This window comes from Penaeus chinensis, chromosome 36 (assembly GCF_019202785.1).
Source record: "Penaeus chinensis breed Huanghai No. 1 chromosome 36, ASM1920278v2, whole genome shotgun sequence".
NCBI classification, from domain to species: domain Eukaryota; kingdom Metazoa; phylum Arthropoda; class Malacostraca; order Decapoda; family Penaeidae; genus Penaeus; species Penaeus chinensis.
This window is the reverse complement of record NC_061854.1, coordinates 26143677-26158676: the sequence shown is the minus strand read 5'-3', so window position 1 is coordinate 26158676 and position 15000 is coordinate 26143677. Positions and strand designations below refer to the sequence as shown.

General features: G+C 31.4%; 1 protein-coding gene across 1 annotated transcript in view; it reads right to left on the bottom strand.

Moving 5' to 3' along the window:
* The window catches only part of LOC125044731 (myosin heavy chain, muscle-like), a 12924-nt gene extending 9921 nt beyond the window's left edge, over nt 1-3003 (bottom strand). Inside the window, exons 1-8 of the mRNA XM_047641612.1 lie at nt 2987-3003; nt 1952-2503; nt 1797-1824; nt 1530-1629; nt 1342-1431; nt 1078-1240; nt 131-234; nt 1-10 (exon numbers count right to left, since the gene is read on the bottom strand). The exon at nt 1-10 is cut by the window's left edge and continues 128 nt beyond it. Of these exons, the coding sequence (XP_047497568.1) occupies nt 1-10; nt 131-234; nt 1078-1240; nt 1342-1431; nt 1530-1629; nt 1797-1824; nt 1952-2465 (1009 nt within the window). The 5' untranslated portion in view covers nt 2466-2503; nt 2987-3003. The remainder of the gene's footprint in view (nt 11-130; nt 235-1077; nt 1241-1341; nt 1432-1529; nt 1630-1796; nt 1825-1951; nt 2504-2986) is intronic.
* Nucleotides 3004-15000: the final 11997 nt, after the last annotated feature.

Genomic DNA, 15000 nt, shown 5'->3' with positions numbered 1-15000 from the left:
CAAATGCATCCTACTCGGGAAAAACAAACCGTTCTTTGGAAAAGATGTAGTAACATTATACATTTACAATGAACAATTGTCTTGAGATATTTAATGCCAGTAAAAACAAAAGAAATCACGAAATATTTACATGCGTGAATTGCATATCCTCGGCATCATCAATCGAAGCTACGGTGACCTTTCCTTGAGACACGTAGTGGTAAGTGTAGATGTCGTCGCTCAGGAAGCACAGCGCTGAAAAGTAAGGTTCTTTGTGGATTTCAGTTGCAACGGGATCAGGACCAGAAAGGATAAAAGAGCCACTCGCTCTTTTCCTCTTCCCTTACCCATGACGCATCCTCTTCTTATAGCACCTTCTCCCTCTCTCCGTTTTCTTTCTCCTCTCGCCTCTCCATCATTCTGTCCATTTACATATCACTCTGCCTGTCTGTCTATCGATCGTTATTTTGTTAATTCTCTCTCTCTCTCTCTCTCTCTCTCTCCTCTCTCTCTCTCTCTCTCTCTCTCTCTCTCTCTCTCTCTCTCTCTCTCTCTCTCTCTCTCTCTCTCTCTATATATATATATATATATATATATATATATATATATATATGTATATATATGTATGTATATATATGTATATATATACATACATACACACATATATATATCATATATATGTATATATTTACATACACACACACACACACACACACACACACACACACACACACACATACATATATATATATATATATATATATATATATATATATGTATATACATATGCATACATATTATCTCTCTCTTTCTCTCTCTCTTCTCTCTCTCTCTCTCTCTCTCTCTCTATATATATATATATATATATATATATGTGTGTGTGTGTGTGTGTGTGTGTGTGTGTGTGTGTATGTGTGTGTGTGTGTGTGTATGTATGAATGTATGTATGTGTACTGTATATGTATATATATATATACATATATATAAAATATATATATATAATATATATATAAAATATATATATATATACCTATTTATTACACACTCTCTCTCTCTCTCTCTCTCTTATGTGTGAACATAATTTATGCAATTACTTACGTTGGACTTGTGGAATCTGTTTGGACATTATTTGGTAGAAGATGTGGTACGAGCGCTCAGCAGGTGCTTGAGAAATGACGCGAGCCTTCTCCAGCAGGTACACCTCAATATCAGCACCGGACAGCTTGCCGTTGGGCGCAAAGTGGATGCGGATGAACTTTCCCTAAAAGGAATCAGAAGAAACGAAGGCAAGCCCAGTATATAAGTGATGTATCTATCTACCAATTTTCATATATTTGCTAACCTGTGCATCCAGGAACTCACAAATCGAGACGAGTTGTCGTTACGAGTGGTCTTGGCGTTGCCAAAGGCTTCCAGGACAGGGTTGGTCTGTACAATTTGGTCTTCCAGGTTCTGTGGAGGATTCATGAGACCGGTAGGTAGAGGAAGTCACCCTTAATCAAGCATAGAAATTTGCAGTGGATAGCAAAGACGGGCACCAGTACACTCACCTGTTTTTTCTCGCCCTCCTTTTTCTTAGATGCTCCTACATTGGCAAAATAGGACAAGACTTTCTTCGTGTTCTCGGTTTTCCCTGCACCGGATTCCCCGCTAGGATTGTTGTGAAATATGATATGGCGAAAAATATAGATTAAAAGAACGGTTTTATAACTGATATTTTGTATCCATTTCATTAATTTCCACATAGAACTATAACAAATCTGCGAATAAACTTAAGGTGTGATTCTGTCTGCTGAATTTATAACAAAATAACTTACGTGATGAGCATTGACTGGTTTTCTGCAACTGTAAATATAATAGAAATTTATAAGTATGATATTATTTATAAAAGCAATAAGCCATGTATGTCGGCACTACAAGGCCAGATGTACGATAGCCATTGTTATTATCAGCAATCTGTATTTCTACTCACGTTGCATCATGCTCATATAGGCACCGTCGGCAACAGCAAAAAGGTGAGGAGGCACCTCATTGCGTCTCCTGCCCTGGTAGATCTTGACGGTGCGGTTGGTGTAGATGGGGTAACGCTTGTAGGGGTTGATGGCGATGCAGAAGAGGCCAGAGTAGGTGTAGATGAGCTTGGCCTGGTAACGACTAGTCAAGTTGTACAGGACGGAGGCATCGTTGAGAAACGTCAGGTTAGAAACATCTTCGCATTTTTCGTATTTCGGCGGATTGACCTGAGACACCTGGTCCTTCTTGACCGTCTTATTCTCACCTCCTTTTATGGTTACAGTAACGGTCGCGTCATCCTTGCTGCCCTGGATCTCAGCCTCGACGTATCCTCCGTCATTGGAAGGGATCCAGCAGGACTTTTTGGGGTCGTAAGGCTTGGCTTGGTCGAGCATCCTCTGCTCCCGCGACACGAACAGATACTCGGTGGGGTCGGGGTCGGGCCCGGTGCTCTTTATCGCGTGGCCAGGCATGACTGCGTGTTGGTGCGGACTCCTGCTTGCAAACTATTCTGCGAAATACAGGGAAAGAGAAGGAAATATACTAATGTTCTGAATGAAAGGCAAAGGTCTGGGTATTTTGACTTGCGCGTTGTCTCGATAGCCTGCCAATTCTAGGACTAGAGCTAATTTTACAGTCAAACATTTCGCCAAACTAAGTCTTTCAACATTTGCCATCATCACTGCATCTTGGCAGATTGCTGACTTTTTCGTGTATTAATTTATGAATATCATCGGTGCGCTCGTTAGATTTAGCAGATTATGCTCCCATATTTTGCCCAGATAAGTTTTCGCATGGCTAAGACCACATATTTCATACAAAACTCTGATCAACCTATTCCCACCCTAAAAAGAATTGGCTTTGTTTTGCTGCTTAGTTCACTACATGGCTACTAGCACTCGCAAATCAAACACGTTTCACATTTCTTGAATAAATCAGCATATCGGTTGCATTTTCAGAAAAGATACACTCAAACAGGCTGTGGAAAAGTCACCTCGCAACACCTCGTCGACCACCTCGTCCTGATCACCCTCTGGCCGAGGATGCGCCGCTCTCGGCTTTTATACTCTGGCCGTGAACACTCGGCCAGAATAACGAGCCTTCGCTGACAAAGTACGATTTTCGCCCTTGCTAATTTTATCGTAGGGGAATTCCAGGTAATTACTCAGGAGAACACGAGGGAATTCACCAGTTTTTCTCTTCTAAATCTAAAAAGGTAGTAATGATTACGAGGTTACAGAAATCAGTTTTCCTTTACATTTAATTTTCTGTCTTGGTGTAACGTTTAGTACATCCATTGACTGCGTAGTGCGTATCATAACTACAGCTGTAACTGTAATCTTACAGCTTATTATTCCATGAATAACTTTACGGGTTAAACTTGCTTTACAAAGAGTTGACAATTATTAAACCTTCTAACAACACTTTTAGGGGCCCCCCAACGTTATTTAGGGTTCATTAAAAAGAATAATAAATTATAACGAATTTACTTATTTGACCATCAACAAATACTTGCGCATCTATTTATCTATGCATTTGTTACTTCATTAACATTTTCCACAGTATTTAAAATCAAACATAATCAACAAACTTCCATTCAGACCCTTTTCGACAGACAGCGAAAAATCAGCATTGATAATAATCATCATTATAAAAAAAACTAATAATGATAGATATACTAGTAATTATGATGATGATGATGATGATAATGATAATGAGTTTGGTAATGATAATGGTAATTGTAATGATAATAGTAATGGTAATGATAATGATAATATTAATTTCTGTTATTTGAAATATAATTTTATTCGTCAGTATTACAATTTTCGTTATTACAACTGTCATTATCATCATTATAATGATAATCATTATCATCATCAGCAGCAGCAGCCGCATAAAGATACAGATAATCATAATAATAATGATAAGTAATAACAGTAACAATGAAAATAAGAATGATAATAATTATAATAATAATAATGATAAAAATAATAATAATAATAATAATAATAATAGTAATAACAATAACAAGGATAATAACAGTTATGATAATAATAATAACGATAATAATGATGATAACAATAATAGAAAAAAATAACAATAATGATAATAATAAAACAAGAGCAATAATAATAATAATAATAATAATAATAATAATAATAATAGTAATAATAATAATAATAATAATAACAATAATAATAATAATAATGATAATAGTAATAATAATGATAAATGCTACAAATAAAATAAGAATAATATCAGAAATAGTGATAATAATGATGATAACAATAATTTAAAAAATAAAAATAACAATTATGATGATAAGAAAACAAGAGCAATAATAATAATGATAATAATAATAACAATAATAATAATAATAATAATAAGTAATATCAGAAATAGTGATAATAATAATAATAACAATGATGATAATAGTAATAATAACGATAATAACAAAAAATAAGATAATATAACAAGAGTAATAATAAGAATGCTAATAACTGAAATACTGCTAATAATAATGAAAAATTTCGTTGTAATGAAAATAATGAATAAAACGGATAATTCAAATGATAAAAACAATATTGAAAACCTATATCGAAATTATAGTAATGATAACAGTGATAAAATAAATATGATAATAATAATAGTAATAATGATAGTAAAAATAATAATAATAATGGCGATAGTGATGATAATAAAAGTATTAATGATGATTATGTGTATGATAATGATAATAGAAATGAAAATAAATTAAATTAATTATAACAATGATAATGCTAATAATATTGAATATAATTATAATAATAATGATAATAATGATAATAATAGTGATAATTATGATGATTGTAAAGAGAATAATTATAATTTTATTAATATTAATACCTATAATAATAATAACAATAATGATAATAACAATAACAATAATATTAATCAAAATAATGATAATAACAATAATGATAATAATAAGAATATAGATGATAATGGTAAAAGCAATAATAATAATGATAATTGTAATAATTGCAATACTAGTAATAATAATAATAATGTCAATAATAATAATAATAATAATAATAATAATAATAATAATAATAATAATAATAATAATAATAATAATAATAATAATAATAATGATAATAATAATAATAATAATAATGATAATGATAATGATAATAATAATAATAATAATAATAATAATAATAATAATAATAATAACAATAGTAATATTAATGATAACAATTATGATATCGATAATAATGATAATGATAATAATGATGATAATGATAGTAGTATTATAATAAAAACAATGATGCTACTACTAATAATAAAAATTATAATAATAATGATACGAATAATAATAATTATAATTATAATAATTATGATAATAATAATAATAATAATAATAATAATAATAATAATAATAATAATAATAATAATAATATTATTATTATTATTATTATTATCATTATTATTAACAATAATTATAGTAAGAATATTAATGATATTAATAGTAATAATGATAATGATAATGAAAATGATATTAGTAGTAGTACTAGAAAAATATATAATACAAACGATAATCATGAAAATAATAATTATAATAATGATAATGATAATCATAACAAGATTATTGATTTTTATTATTATCTTTATTATGATTAGTCTTATCATTATCATAATCATTATTGTCATTATTATTTTCCGTAAATAACTATTAATATCATTATTATTATCATAATTATAATACTTATTATAATTACCATTGTTATTACTACTTATCATTCTGACTTTTACTGTTATTGTTATTATTATAATTATTATTTTTATTATTATCAATATAATTTTTATCATTATTACTTTAATTATCACCATCACTGCTATTTCTTTTATCATTATCGTTTTCATTTTTGCTATTATTATCATCAGTATTCCTTTTGCTTTTAAAACTATCATGATCATCGTCATCATTAATACTGTTGTCATTATCGCCTGTGTTATTGCTAATCATTGTTATCATTATTCAAATTGCCTTCATTATGAATTTTGTATTGTTCCTGCTATTACCTTTATAATTTTTGTTATTATTATTATTATTTATATCGATGTTATTACAATTATGATCATAACCATTACTATTGTTATCATTATTATCATACTATTATTATAGTTATTGTTACTGTCATTTATGATAATTCTATTATTGTTATGATCACGATCATCCGTGTAATTATTTTTATTATTATTTGTATTATTTTTAGTAGTAGTAGTAGTACAATTATCATTATAATTATCATCATTTTTATCATTATTATTGTTCTCATCATTATTTAGATTATTGTTATTATATCCTTATCATTATTATCGTCATTATTATTAGTTATTATTGTTATTGTTATTATCATGTTGTAGTTATTATCAAAAGCAATATTGGTATTGCCTTTATCATTGATATTATTGTTTTCATTACAATTAATTATTATACTTATTATCAGTATTATTATCATTATCATTATAACCATTATTATCATTATCATCATGATCATTATTATTATTACCATTGTTATTATCATTATTATCTTAATGATCATTCTTAGAATTATATCTATTATTATCACAACTGTTGCTATTATTAATATATATTACCTTTATCCTTACTATTTAGAGAGAGAGAGAGAAATATATAATTCTTATCATTGTCATTACTATTATCATTATTAATACCATCAGTATCATTATTGTTTATTATCTTTATCATCATCATGATTATTACTGTTATCAATATTATCATTATCACCATTATTATTTCAATAATCACCATTGTAATTATATTCGTTATTATCACAATTGTAGCTATTATTGTATATATATTGTTTATATAATTACTATTTAGAGAGAGAGAGAGAGAGAGAGAGAGAGAGAGAGAAAGAGAGAGAGGGAGAAAGAGAGAGGAAGACAGAGAGAGAGAGAGAGAGAGAGAGAGAGAGAGAGAGAGAGAGAGAGAGAGAGAGAGAGAGAGAGAGAGAGAAAACAAACAGGTAAAGGCACAGAGCATGTCGAATCACCGGAGTGACGACCTATTTCATGCCAGATGTAGACCTGATGTTAAGAGTTTATACTGACTCTTGCTTTTTTTACCATTTCTCTTTTTTTTTCTTGGCATTTTATTCTTCTTTTTTTTTTCTTTCTTTTTTTAATTTTATTTTTGAGTGAGTATAGCGCCATCTGTGAAATATATCATTATAAATGCTGTTCTGTACATTTTCTCTCGACTCTCTTTCTTCCTAATATACTAATTTTCATTGATACTACAAACACCTAGTCATGTCGTATGTTTATTTTCCTCTCTCTCTCTCTCTCTCTCTCTCTCTCTCTATATATATATATATATATATATATATATATATTTCTACATACCTATTTAGCAGTCTAAATATGTGTCTGTCTGTCTCTCTGTCTACCTATTTACATTATCATAAAAAAAATAAAAAAATGAATACAATAACGGTGTCAGCATGACCTTATTGTCCTATATAAATAATTGCTGTTGATGATATTTGTAACAATAATTATCATGATAACTATTTTGTTAATACAAAAGTGAATGTTAAGGATGATATTGGTAATAATAACAGTATCGAAAGCAGTAACAATAACGACAAAAATGATGATGATTATGATAAGAATAACAGTATGAATGATTATACTGGTGTAGTGCCAGTAATAACAGTAATTCATAGAAATAGGAATCGTACTATCAATATTTATAATGATAACAATAACGATTATAATACACAACCATGATGATGGTTATGAAAACAAAGATGAGCATGAGCGACTATAAGAATCCTAAGAATGAAGATACCTCACAGCCTCAGCTCCTTAGGAATCGAGAGATTCGTGACGAGCCGACGAGTGCGTACATAAAGCTGTGCACGAGAAAAAAAACAACTTAATAGTCTTTAAACGGCGGGTGAGTACTTTACGATGAAGTTATCACACCTGATTATATGCTATGGATAGGATTCAGTTATAAAACCATTGTTATCAAGAATTAATGCTCATAGCAGAACTACTCAACTATTACAACTACTCAATAGGTCCGGATTCGGACCGCGGCCCGCCAGTTGGGAATGCATTTTCATTAATTTGCATTATTCAAATTAATAATACATTGACGCACAAGTGTATGTGTGTGTTCGCGCGCGCGCGCATGTGTGTGAGAGATAGCATGCGTACATGCGTGTGCAAGCGTGCATGCGTGCGTGAGCATGGTGCATGTGGAATATATAAATACGAATGTATTCTTGTATTTATGAATACATAGTGTCTATATTTACAATTACCAACATACACCATACATATATACATACATACATACACCATACATACATACATACAATATACGTGCATACATCATACATCGGGTATGGTTGCGTCTTGGAGCCTCAAGCTGGCTGTGATAGTCGGCGCACCTCAGAATGAGAGAGAGAGAAAGTGAGAGAGAGAAGAAGAGAGAGAGAGCGGAGATGTGATGTCAAATGTGAATATAAGACTCTACTTCTGTATGTATATATATGTATATACACATATATGCATATATATACATATACAGACATACATACATATATACATGTTTGTATGTATAACAATTCTTTAATTCTTTAATTTCATCCTGAAAGATACAATTATAAATATGAATACATATATATATATATATATATATATATATATATATATACATATGTATATACACACACATATATATGTATACACACACACACACATATAGACATATATTTATATATATTTATATATATATATATATATATATATATATATATACAACATATACGAGAATTTGAGAAAATAAATTTTTAATTTTCATACATTTGCATGTTACGTTAATATACCAGTATGTGAAAAAATGTCTTATGGCAATACCTCTTCTTATAACGATTCAATTCAATTATTTTAACAATTACAAAACAAGAAACAGGTTTAAATTACAAAGCTTGTGCGTACGAATGGAATCGGTTGCTCAGCCTAGCCAAGTAATTCCAAGAAAGGGGTACTTTTTATGACAGTGCTGCTGTTATTAATGAATGTATGGTTTCGCCTCCACCTAAGACACCTATACACTCGAAATCCCAATTAGGAACCAAATAAACCAAATAAATGTCAATTCAAGCTTCATAAATGTAGTGACACAACAGCAAGCATAACCAAGTAATTTCTGAAATTAGAATGAAGGTAAAGAAAGTCAGAACCAAAGATATATTTAAGAGCTTTGAAGAAAGAGGACGTAAGAAAGTGTTAGAACATTACAGTAAGAAACAAGTATGAGACACTCGGGTATACATAGAATGGGAAAACGAGGCACATTAAATTAACAATGTATACCAGAGGAATAAACCACGGATTAAAGATCGGATTTTACAACTGATGGAAGAACAGCGTAAATGGAAGGTCATAAAGGAAAAAAACATAAAACGAGAATGGATGGATTAGATGTGCAGAAATATATAATACTTGAGTAGAAGAGATAGAGGGATTATGTACGACAGAATCAAAAATGGCAGGGAAAAAAGGAGGAACAGATGGAAGGTATATGAGGATGATCTCTATAAGGATGAACAAAGATGGGAATATATAGAACCAAAATTTGATGGAACAAAAATCGTAAAGAAGGAACAAAAATCGAAATATATGAAATAAAACATGCAATAACCAGTATGAAGAAAAGTAAGACTGCGGGGGACGATGGAGTTACAGTAGAAATGTTAGGAACATTCGGGGAATTTGATTTATAGAAACTGACAGAAATAGCTAACAGTATATATTCATGATATACGAGAAATCACCTACCAGATATGCGAGTTTATAAATATTACAATGCCAAAATCGCCGAAAAAGATGGAATGCAACAAATACATAATTATACCCACCGTGAGCTAAATGACAAAATCATTCTAAGAATATTTATGAACTGAATAAATGGAAAGATAATAGAAGAGGTAGAACACTCTAGCTTCACGAAGGGAAAATGTTCATAGGGTCTTAGCAGAAGGAATTATAGAAAAATAATAGAATCTTTATCTGTCTTGTGGAAACTACGAGAAAGCGTTTGAAATGGTGAAATGCGAGAAATGAAGATGCTAAATAGTATTAAAGTTTAAGAGAAAGATTTGGAATAAATAAAGAGTTTATAATGGAAGCGAAGTAGGAACAGATAAGATAGAAGAAATATGTATGGGGGAATAATCCTGATGGAGATACAGAACATGCATGAGTCAAAACTGCAAGCTAAATTTTGAAGAACCTCAGAAATGCCAACGGCAGTTTTGATTGCAGAACCAGAGCAGGGGTTACAGCATTTATGAAGTCAGTAATATAATGGGTCTATAGTTAGAATAAAATAAAAATAAAATAGGACTTAGTAAAAAAAGAAGCGCGTACAGTATTTTTTTCAATACTAACAACACTGGAACAAGAAAATACATTCCAATATCTTGGCAGTGTTATAACAGAGAATAGGGATGGCAAAAACAACTCTCCTGAAAATAAGATGGCTGCTATCCGACAGATCAGTCTCCACAGCATCCAGGAAAAGATATACCAAAACATACATGTGGTCCATCCTCCAGTGTGGATGTGAAGCAGGAAGTTCTAAGTGAAAGAAGATAGTTACTGAAAATTGTAAGAGAGCGGCAACTAAAATGTATGGGTCACAGTTCTAATATAAAAGCGAGAGGAAGACATAGAAAAAAAATTAATGATCTAAGAACTTCAGAAGACAAGCCACAACTGTATACATCTTACAGCAAACAAGGAATAGAGAGAGATGTTCCGTAATTGTTTGCGTTCTTAAAGATATGTCACTGTCCTGAGTAACTGCATTCTACCCCCAAGACTTTATTTTCATTCATTCCATCTTGTCTCTTTCTCCCTTTTCCCTACTAAGTCGATCAGTCGCTCTCTCTCTATATTTATCTCATACTCACTCCCACTCACTCTCTCTCAGAGTACGTTTGTTTTACCCAACCATGCATAGTTGTTAGTGAGTTTTTTGTAATGCGTATGCGTTTTATCTATTTATTTATTCGTTCATTATTTTTCATGCATGTGCGCGTATATGAACGTGTGCGCGTATGCGCAAATACCAAAACCATAATACTGCCATGCCCTACGTCAACGTGGTATAAATAAGTAATCTCTTGCATTCCAAAACTGGTAGCGCCAAACTGCCCAGTAGCTCCTTGCATACCCGACTAGAAGGGCATGTTGCTTAACCTTACCTGAGTCTCTCACTTTCTGTGCAACACACACACACACACACACACACACACACACACACACACACACACACACACACACACACACACACACACATGTACACACACACACACACACACGCGCGCGCGCGCGCACACGCATACGCACACGTACATACACATACACACACATGCACATTACATTGATGTTGTTAGAATTCAAACGCTCAATTTGTAAATACCATGACAATACTCATTTTGTACAGAAAATATTCACTCCAAATGAAGGAAAGGCCGCTGACACAGAGACGTAGGAACCGTGACAAGTGTCGCTTTCAATCCTGACCCGTTGAATTCTGAAGATTCTCGTCTTAGCTATAAAATGCTTGCAGATCAAGAAATGCTTCTGTGTAGTCGAGCAGCTAAGTGTATGTGCGACGCACGCGTGCCATCGCAACAGAATAGTCCTCTAACTCCCTTCGACCATACTTAACGCTTTAACGACCACGTTCCCAACATACGCTTGTCTACTGAAGCGCTTAGATCGGTCTTTGCTGCACTTTTTCTAGCGTCCGGACACACCTGTGATGCGATCGATACACTAATGTGACTTGTTTATCACTCGCACTTTGTATTTCCAAGAGTTATCAGCAGTTTAAGTACTGCCGAACTTCTCTTTTATTTTACTTGAAGGTATGGCCAACCTCATTTTCTTACATAAGCTTAGATATACCTGACAGGTATATATATATACATATATAAATATATGAATATATATATATATATATATCTGTATAACACACATACAGATGAATATATTTATATATTCATATGTATACATGTATATATACATGTTTACAAATATCTATATATACATATATGTATATGTAAATTTGTATATATGTAAATACATATATATATATATATATATATATATATATATATATAAATATGCATATTACATATGTATATATATTGATAAATAAATGTCTATATATATTTTACTCATACACACACACACACACACACACACACACACACACACACACACACACACACATATATATATATATATATATATATATATATGCACGTATATATCTATATTTATAAATGTATATATATATATATATGAATATCTATATATATATATGAATACATATCTATCTATATATACGTGTATAGTTACATCTAAATCTATCTATATATACATGTGTATATATTTTCTCTTATACATGTATACATATACATTCACACACAACATAAATGTATGTATATATGTATATATATTTACATACATATACACATGTGAATATATATGTATGTTACGTATATATTTATACACTGGCACATCCACAGATACACACACATATATGTATAAACATATATACATATAAGTATGTGTATATATATACATATATGTGTCTGTTATATGTATACACACATGTATATGTATATATATTAACATACATATATAAGTGTATATATATATATTATGGCCCCGTAAATATATATGTATATATATATGTATATATATAAGTATATATATATCATGGTCCCGAGTTCATTTCCCCGTCGCGGCAGTCGTAAAAATGCCTGCGCTCTGACTGCTGGCTCGAACCCAATCTCAAGGTGAGAAAACGACATATCGCCGCCGTAGCTTTAGTTTAGTCCTTTATTTACCACCCTGGCTAACTGCACAGGCGTGGGCAAGCTGTGGTACGTTTGATGCATAGTCATAACATAACATAGTGGTATTACATTTGAATTTTAGACTACAATTGCACAGTTCTTTATCTACTCATCTCCCACGTCGGCGTACAGCTTTGGCGTGGAGCAGCATTGCTACATTTAATATGTGGTTATGTGATATTGCATTAGACATTTAGGATACAATATATAGTATATATTCTAAGACATCAGATGATACGAAATAGTTACATAGTTCTCCGTACCTCATGCTAGGTGGTCTGAAAAGCTGTAGCACATAGCACTCTGAGATATAATTTCAGTTTACACTTAGTTTCTTCGATTTTACAAACTATACTGACCTGCCAGTACAATCTATATCCAAGCCTGATTCTTGCGGTCTCGACATCACTGCCTTGTTCTTGTTTTATATAAACCAAAGATGAATGAATCTTACCTAAACCGGTCATAGTGCTTAATGCTACAGCTTTCAGGGCGTTGAGAATTGATTAACTCAGTAAAGTCCACATTAAAGGAAGCTTTGATGATGTATAAAATCCTAGAAAGAGGTACATCGTGTCGAACCGCGGTTGATTAGGAAGGGCATCCAATCAGGTAAGGGTGAGACTGCCAAATAACCTCTCAATAGTGAATTGAGAGAGGCTTGTATCCTGCAGTGGAGTGAATGGCTGTTGAAAAATAAGAAAAAAAAACAACATACGCACGCGCGCGTGTGTGTTTGTGTGTGTATATATATATATATATATATATATATATATATTCATGTGAGTGTATATAAATAAATATAAATATATGTAGATACATATGTGTAAATATATGTATTTCCATTTATATATGCATAAATGCATATATGCATGTTTATGTATATATATATATATATTTTTTTTCGTTGGTGTTTATATATGTGTACGAATATATATAGATAGCTAGACAGCTATATAGATACATATACATAAATATATGCATGCTTATATGTATGTAGGTATATATGTATGTTTAAATTTACTTATACACACACACACACACACACACGCACGCATGCACACACACATATATGCGTATATATGTGTGTTTGTATGCACACACACACAAACACATATATATATATGTGTGTGTGTGTGTGCGTATGTATACATATATATATATATATATATATATATACATATGTGCATATATAGATAAATGTGTATATGTGTGTGTGTGTGTGTATGTGTGTGTGTGTGTGTGTGTGTGTGTGTGTGTGTGTGTGTGTGTGTGTGTGTGTGTGTGTGTGTGGGTGTACATAAGTATATGTATTTGGGTAATCTTTTGGTTTCCCACAGCCATCCAACCTTGTAAAAATTATATTTTGCTCCAAATGTTGACGTTGCAGTGCGTATGAATCTGTTGTCGTTGTCCATTGCAAGTGGCCGGTTCAGGGAAGTGAAGTATTGGTCTCCCAGAACATGTGGCTGAAAAAAACTAGAGATATTTTGATTCGATTACTCAGTATGTAAGAAAAAAGAAAATGAGTGATAAACATGAACTAACAAAAATATCGTTAAAAAAAAAAATGTTGGCAATGCTTCATGTTTAACTCTACGGATCGAGAACCATCTTTTACTCTTTAAGCAAAATTATTTTGCTTTTTATAAATTATCGATCATTAACTATTAAATGCATGAATATCGGAAAACTAACGATGTACTTTTCAATCTGTACACTAAGCAACGTAAATCATCGAGCCATTTGTCGTTCACGTATATTTAATTTTCTCCGTCTAAATATAAAGTAAAAATAAAACCATGCATAAATATTTACCTTTAGATTTATTAACTCTAAACAAACCTCCTTCCGTTTTGTCAAAAATGTCGGGTCGTGCTGCTTCCAACTAGCAAATTATTTACAGAAAACAAATATATACGGGGTAACTAAAGAAAGCTACGGGTTTTCTTCGCCACGTGCATATTTGTTACGTTATGGAAAATATTAATTCTCAAGTCCAGCCTCAATGTTGATAATTATCATGCAATTGCTTAGATATTTT